This window comes from Ischnura elegans, chromosome 4 (assembly GCF_921293095.1).
Source record: "Ischnura elegans chromosome 4, ioIscEleg1.1, whole genome shotgun sequence".
Taxonomy (NCBI): domain Eukaryota; kingdom Metazoa; phylum Arthropoda; class Insecta; order Odonata; family Coenagrionidae; genus Ischnura; species Ischnura elegans.
In genome coordinates, this window is record NC_060249.1 from 113800080 (window position 1) to 113808748 (window position 8669).

Genomic DNA, 8669 nt, shown 5'->3' on the forward strand with positions numbered 1-8669 from the left:
TATGTTATCATATCTACAATGTGACGTTTTCACTTTATTTTTTCTCCTAAATTAGTTTATGTCTATAATAGCCTCGTATTTAAATGGTAAGGATAGCACTTGCCCGTAAACAGGTCAATCTCATAATTTTATTTCCACACCAACGGGTCAAACAGGGCCGGACCCTGAATGTGATCGGAAGTGCGCAAATGGAGGTTGGTGTAACCAAGAGCGTATTTGTCAGTGCCCCGAGGGTTACATGGGTCAGCACTGCCGGACGGCACTATGCTACCCCCAGTGTATGAATGGGGGATCATGCACTTCTCCTGGGATTTGCAGCTGTTTACCTGGGTTCCAAGGCCGCCACTGTGAGGGTGGTAAGTTGTAATTATATCTAAATATGTTAGCCCAATTGATTTCCTGTTGTACCTTATTTGTTCGAAACACATTGAAGAGAATGTATTTAAGTTCTCTCAAGATGACATTGCATTCCATTCAGAAGCCTTATGGAGTCATTCTTGGGAAAAGCTTTCATTTCCCTGGAAACTCCTACGATTTCTTTCCTTCCCGAGGTAAGATTTCCCTAAGTCAGATTTTTCTCTGATTACACCACAGTGGAATAGTGCTTAAGTAGTGTGTGACCTCATTCTCGTTTCGCTGAGTATGCACCTCATTTTTGAAGCTCCTCTATGAATCCATCACAGCCTGTATCCACAGTCATGATTTTGTTACCACTATCAATTTCTCAAACAGCTATTTTAACATGTGAAAGATTTGGATGAGTAATGTTTAAAATGAATCGAATTTGTCCATTGTAGGATAATATATGTTATATATAATATATATATATGTTGTGCAATAGGTAAGCAGTCGCAGTTTAATCTACCCAACAATTCTGACGTCTTTTTAAAACATTAATGGAATGGCTTAACCCTTTCGCTGCTGTTCAATCTCCGAAAACCTACTCCTCACATGCGGCGAAAATATTAAAATGCGTTTCCTGGGCCCATGGAGCAGGTACTTCCAGGATGGGTGTGGTACACCATCCGAAGGGTCGATAATCCGCGGCCCTATCCTTGACGAGCTCACCCACGCAGGACCGTCTCTTCGACCCTACCAGCGGGGGGCCTACCTCCCGAAAAGGGACCACTCTGACTGCAATTTGAAAATCAATCACTCAATCCAATCATCAAAAAATGATTGTTTTCATCGCAATCCTGCCAATGAAGCAATCAAGCATGCCTTTTAACCGTGTTTCTACGATGAAAAATAACGATTTTGTTAACTTTTCCAAAAACGTGGCTGCGGACAACCGGAAAAATGGCCATTTTAGCAAAGTTAACAAAACCGTAATTTTTCATCGCAGAAACACGGTTCAAAGACGTACTTGATAGCATGATTGGCAGGAGTGTGATGAAAACAATAAGTTTTTGATGATCGTATTGAGTGATTGATTTTCAAATTGCAGTCAGAGCTGTCACTTTTCGGGAGGTAGGCTGCCTGCTCATAGGGTCGAGGAGACGGTCCTGCGTGGGTGAGCTGGTCGAGGATAGGGTCGCGGATTAGCGACCCTTCGAAGTGCTTCGGCGAAAGTGCTGACCGCATGGCAGGGAGGAAGAAAAAGTACGTCCACAGCAGTCTGCCGTGCGGACGTACTAGGTACGTCCACAGCAGTGAAAGGGTTAATGGAAGTGAAATTTCTTATTAGGGATAACTGTCATGTCAAATTTCTTTTGTTAATTTCTTGGATTCCCTTACAAAGTGCATTTTATGGTGCCTTATAAGGAGGATGCTTATCCCTTTTCTTAGAAAGTAAATTGAAAACAACTTTTCAACGTAACAGACTGGGGCGGATCCAGGATTTCTTTCTGGGGGGCACAAGCAAGGCCGTATCCAGGATTTTGTTCTGGGGGGGGGGGGGCACAAGGATAGCTCGTAATAGAAAAAGGACGCAATGATAATGGGACTGTATTAAAAATCTTCATATTTTTAAGGGTCTGGGGGAGGGCACGTGCCCCCTCCCCTAGATCCGCCTATGGTATCAGATGTTGGCCTCAGATAATTTCCTGCCTCATCTTTTCTGTAATCGAAACACCTGAATGAGTTGTGGACTCTTTCTCAGAGTACAGGGAAATGAGTTGTGGTGATGTCCTATGCATGAGCAAAGGGCATCTTAATATTTTCTGCTTATGAAATGTTAATACTGTTGATTTCACTGCTATTAGTTCTAAAAGTTGGTGACTGATTAAAAAGTGGAAACTTGGACAAGGGCAGATCCAGTATTTTTTTCTGGGGGAGTCTTTAAGGGTCTGACAGATCTTCTCATATTTGGGATTAAAAGCAAAATACAACAATCACAGCAAAAAATATTCTCTTTATTTTGTCATGAAATTTATTAATATTAAATTATATGATTTAGGCTCCTTAATTCACAAAATAAAACGAACGTAAAGATAACCGTAATAAAAATCTTGTCTATTGTTTAAGCATCTGCAGGGGGGGGAGGCACGTCCCCCCCCTCCCCCCACAGATGTCCCCTGCGATATGTAAGCCCCCCCCCCAAGTCCACCTATGAACATGGAAATCTTTTATATTTTAAACTATTATTGTCATTGGCAAAAATAATAATGTGATTAATGAGCCCATTGAGGTTGCAATTCCCCTCCTGGATGATAAACTGTCCAGTTCCATCCCATACATCCTGCTTGGATGCCATAAATTGGTCACATGTAAATGCATTCAGAGAAGTATGGAAATGTACTTTTTATCTTACAAATATCATTACAGTTTTAGAGCGTAGGTTTCCGCGGCGATGGTTTGATCTCTGCATTTCTCCAGGGTTTTCTTCCGCGTCAGATTGTTGGTTGACAACAGTTTCGCTGGCTATCCTGCCAGCGTCTGACCTTCGACCTGAAGACGCTGGCAGGATAGCCAGCGTAACTGTTGTCAACCAACAATCTGATGCGGAAGAAAACCCTGGATCATTACAGTTACATATTTGAGATGTCAATGTCAAAGATGATCAATCTAAACCTCTTAAATTTCTATTGTGAACAGGATTAATATGGAGCTTGAGAATAAAGATTTTCCCTTTGCAGATCCATTTCTTGTATCCCTCTGCAGAGTTTCAATGTGAGACATTGTTATGCACATTGAATATTGTTCAGCCTTCAAAATTCACTGTTAATTTATCCGATCAGTGAAGTATAAGGTTTGAAAGTGATATTTTCTATTTTCGGGTACAAAAATATGTAGCTGAATATTTTTTAATATTTTCAGCCTAAATATACAAAAACATTGCATTTATATTCTTTTATTGTTCCATATCTATCGTAAAGGTATGCGTTTCCATGCTTCAATGTGCACAGGATGCACAACTTATTTTCCCTGACTGGAACATCTTCATCCTCACTGGGTTTACGAAAAATTTGTTTTCAAACCTCGCCTTGTAGAGTAGTGCATAATTATTGTAACAGTAGATATAATTTCTTTTTCAAGAGCAAATATACAACAACAAGATATGAAAATGACTTGGTGCACTTTTGTGTGTCAATCACATTTATATAATAAACATGCTGAATATTAAGGGAATGAAGAAGAACATAAGAAATTTTATGTTAGTTATAGTTGATGGCAAGTAAATTTGGATTACATCAACCTTTATCACCACGATATTTTCTTACTCGTCCACAGCAGTCACCCTTTTTCTTACTGTGTATATTATTTATTTTTATCAGAATAAAGGGGTCTTGTATTAAGTGAACCAATTAAATATCTAGATGTAGCATAATTCTCTTACAGTATGATAGATATTTGCAAAATCTGACTCAACATAAATTATAATTTTAGGGTTTAAGGCAAATATATTTTGGAGATAATGTAATTTGAACCATCTATCCTAGCATTAACTAGTAACAAAGCTAACTACATAAACATTGTACCATCATTTAATTATTTGAATTGAAAGGTATTTAAAAAAAATAACCCAAGCATAGCAATGGCATGGCTAGTGATGGCATTGTGCAAGTGAGTCATCACAAATGTTTGACTTTACAGAATGAGCATCCGAGTGGTACGTAGGTCAACTTTAACAGTTGTAACTCCCCCTCCGTGGACTACTTCATGCAGTACACTTCTCTGCCTCTCCTCCCTGCACGTATAGATTTTTGTATTGCTGGGAGTTCAGTTGCTAAATAATGGATTTTTTCTTCCCAAGCTTGCCAAAATATCACTGAGAGGTGAAATACACTTTTCAAAAGTGAAGTATTTAAACTTTTGTTCCTTAAAAATAATTTGTATGTGAGATCGCTACATCATTTTTCCACTAGAAGGAATGATTTACTTGCAAATACAGTAGACTCCCTATTATCCGGGTTGTCGATTATCCTTGCATGATTTTCACTCTCGCTCAATTTTTTTGGCGATCTTTTTTTAAAAAGTAAAATCGGACGCTTTTATCATCAGAATTACTGCAGTAATGCTAGGATACACTGCACTCATCATTTCAATCAGAATAGCCTTTGTAAAATGGAAGTTATTGCACGCTAGCTGCATTCACAGGAGAACCGTGTTTCTGTTTTCCAAGCTTCTCAGTGCGCGACCGCGCTCTGTTATCACAGGTACACGACCCGCAGCAGTTGCAATCCAGGAGACTTGTTCGAGACGCGACACCGTGGCGTGGTGCCTGGTGCTGTAGTTTCCGATGTCGAGCAGTGGTTTTGAAGCATTCGTGCAAACCACTTTTCTGTATCTGTGATCACACAGCCACGGATGTGTGGTTTTCAAAACCAGGCCTAATATGGATCATTAAAATAAGATTACAGTCATGTTATCGCCACTAAAAAGATTGCGAACTGGCGAAGAAACCTCTCATTGAGTCCAGGAAGCACACTATAATAACAGAATAAGGGCATAAATAATATATTGTTCGTTTTAGTTAAATTATGAACATTGCAAGACATTTAAGTGAAAGTTTGTGTTATCCATGTTTTCTGATTATTTGTGCCGACCCTCCCCATCATTAGCCCGGATAATCGGGAGTGTACTGTAGTACCAGAGTTCTCTGATTTTGTATTGAATGATGATAGCATATCTGTTCTAAATTCGGTGTGCTAGGGCACTGGGCTTTTATTACTAGTTAAGTAATCCATGTCAATAGTTCACTCGAGCTCTTTCTCCTATGATACATCCCTACTCCCAAGCAATTTATGCATTACCCCTTTCTTTCTCACTCCTTCCCTCCCTTCTGCTCTTTTCCCTCATTCCTGAGACTGTGACGACTCAATGGAATTGCTAAGTGCAAGTGGCACAAGCACAATAGAGTGTATAGCAAGCCAGCTATCACTAAAGTGTCTCATTCGCCATCACTAGGCAGTGGATACGTAGTCTTTGATTTTTGTTATTTTACTATTATGAGGAAACTAACTTTTGTTTGCTATTAATATGTTGTTATAATATAGTTTCATTTTCGAAATTTTTAATCATAATTAATGCTCAATAGCAGCAGGATGTTCAGTTGGTAAAAATAGTTGGTTTTGTTGTACATTAGTTTTTCATTGGTGACCCGTGGAAGCTTTATAAATGAGAATATGTAATTAAAATTATACCTATCTAAGACCACAAAAATCATCTTCAACCATTGAAGTATGTACGTACGTACATTTTTAATGCAAGTCAGAAAATACACATTAATGATATATCTTTTGAATATAACACAATCTTGGGAAACTTTGTGGTATTCCATCAAAAAATTTATTCAGTGAGGAAACTTTTACTACACCACATAAATAAAATGAAACTTGAATATGACCCGGGTTTCAACGACTTAGCATCACCATCAGGTGTTCCAGTTTCATTTTATTTATGTGGTGTTTTAAAAGTTTCCTCACTGAATAAATTTTGATTTCTCTTTTGTCTATAGGTGTATTTACTTTTTTTCATATTATGTATGTACTCTTCTATTCAATATACAATACCCAACTAATATGGTATGAGCTTCATTTGTACGACAAAAAAAAACTGCCTTTTAGGACCTGTCCATAGGAGGGAGGTGCTTGAGTTAATTCTGTTTGTTCCAGAGTCTTCTTTAACCCTCATATGGATTTACAAAATTAGTTACGTCGTTGGATTCTCGGCGCCGCAGCGGCGCCGCGTCATTTTTTGCTATTATCTTTCAAAGTTAGCCTGAATTTACAAGTTTTTTGATTGATAATGGTAAATACATCTATTATCTTTATTTCTTACCGTGTTTTGCTAGATTTAAACCCTTATTGTTGAAGTAATAACAAAAAAAATTGAACGCTGCATTCTTTTCCATTTCTTGCCGTAATGCTCTTTATTTCAGTTCCCTTTGTATGTTATTTTTGAGTGAAAGTTTTAATTTCGTGAGTAATTGTTGTTTGAAATATTTTTCTGATATGCAGAGCTCGGCAAACTCCGCTTTTTAATGTTTATATTGTTTATAATTTTATGTATCTAAATGCTAAAAATGATGACCAAATAAAATTCGTTAATGCCCATATGACATAATTTTGCTTCAATGCGTCCACCCATATGTTATATCTTTGTAGTGTATATAGAAGGATAAGTTATTAAACGTTAATAATGGAACAGATGTAGGTTAAGTGTGAAGAGACGAGTGTAACTTTCGTGATTTTTACAAGATTCTGGCGATCAAGACAAATCTTACTAATATTCTGGGAGCTTATGTCCTGAAATTAAAAAAATCAAGTCTTATGGCTTTTGAAATATAAATAATATGGGATGATAAGCGGCGTGTCAAAGAACTCAACGCTTCTTTGGAGATGGAGCTAGAAGAGTCGGTACTCTTTTCCTACCACGGAGCCCCATTCCCCCACTGGGGACGTGTAGCCCAAGCGAAAGGTTTCCTTAGATATGGACGGGTAAATGTTTTGCGTGGGAGTGCATAAGATTAGGTTTTACTCCTGGATTGGTGGGAAGTCCAAAAATAAATTCTTAGAAGTATGTGTTATTGGTGGTAGAGGGGAATGAGCGGCTGCCTTTTTTTCGTCCAAATCTGCGTGAGAAACTGATGATAATATGCTCTGGGGTGACAAAAATACCCTCACTTTGGAAGGACTTCCCTTACATTTTCTTTCCGTTTCCTTTCTTAGCGTTTCACTGACCCAAACATTGAGACTCTCCATACTTTCCCACTAAGCTCCCTTATTCTTCATTCACCACCTTCTTACCCCCTCCCACAAAACTTGATTGAACTTCTCACCACCCTAATGACCCACCGAGCTGGACCTTCTTGGAATGAAGGGAGGGCCACCGCGGGGCGTTTTGACAAGGCTTTTGTTCCCTGTCCTTCATGCAGCGTTAGAAGGATGAAGAAAAAGCAGGCTTTTGTATCTAATTGCCTCCTTGCACTCCCAACCTTTTTTGCGATAAGGATTTTCTACTCCTACCTGTCCTAACGATCTGGGTATTCCCCGATCCTTGGCAGTCTACACACTACTGCCCCTTCACCTCAAAACAACCTCCTGGCATTCCTTCTCCTTTCTCCTTCTCACTCATCCCTTTACGTTAGTAACACCCCCAATGCATAAAACATCTGTACATTTCAGTACACATAGAAACGAGATATATGTTTACAAATTTTCACCTCATGGTAAATTGTCTTTTCATCTATTCATAATGAAACGATTTTTACCATGTAAAGTCTAAACTCATCGTCAGGAAAGAGAAATTATTTTCTATCACGAAATTAGTTGGGTAGTTATCTTGATTTCACCTCAATGGTAAACTGTCACGTCATCAGTAGCTATATAAACGCCAGCAATTTTGTATAGACTATCGTAGCCGCAAAGGGATTTTTTTCGAATGAAAGGTACAAGACATATAACAATAACTGTGCGATGTGTTCTTCACGGTAGTCGGGGAAACTTCTGAATCTCCTGGCAAGTTACAGTTACTCATTCAGCGAGAAATATTCACACAACGGTGAGGAAGCATTATTCTACGAATTCGGATAATGCATTGTGTTAAATTTTTCTTAGAATTGCTGCTTGGAGTAATTCTAAACAGAGTCACTCTAGTATTTACCCAAAGCTGACTATCACCACGGCAGTAACGTGGACGCGGAGCGGAGAAGGTGCCCAAGCAAAACTAAGTCGGAAGCCATGGAAAAACAACTTTGAATAGCCATGAGTTTCTATGAATAATTCTCGCAAAAAGATGAAGTTTTGTCAATGAACAATATAACGAAGCAAACGTAATGATTCTTAGCTAAAAGAGAAAGCACAATTGGTATTGTAATATTTTCCTTTTGTTAAACAATTTCACTTGGTTTATAAGTTAAAAATTAAATAATAGGATTAAAATAGATTATAGCATTTCATATGAAACATTATTGCTTTGACATTAGCGTTGAAAGTGCAGACCCTGACGTAACGATGAGGAAATTCTCGGTCCAAGCAAAACTAAGTCGGCGGCCCATGAGAAAAAAAACTTTGACTAGCCATAAGTTTTTATGAATAATTTGGTAAAAAGATGAAGTTTTGTCAATGAACATCATATTGAGGCAAATATTTTGATTTTTAGCTGTAATAGAAAGCAAAATAGGTATGGTAAAATTTTCCTTTTGTTTAACAATTTCATTTTGTTTATAATGTTTAAAAATATAAATAATATGATAATAAATATATTTTAGCATTTCATACGAAACA

The 8669-nt window shown here is 38.0% G+C and overlaps 1 protein-coding gene across 2 annotated transcripts in view; it reads left to right on the plus strand.

Moving 5' to 3' along the window:
- Window positions 1-8669, plus strand: part of LOC124157907 (protein shifted-like) — a 33238-nt gene that overhangs the window by 1381 nt on the left and 23188 nt on the right. The window contains exon 5 of one of the 2 annotated variants that reach the window (XM_046532987.1): window positions 147-356. In XM_046532987.1, coding sequence (XP_046388943.1) covers window positions 147-356 — 210 coding nt within the window. The remainder of the gene's footprint in view (window positions 1-146; window positions 357-8669) is intronic. The other variant, XM_046532988.1, reaches the window with a different exon arrangement.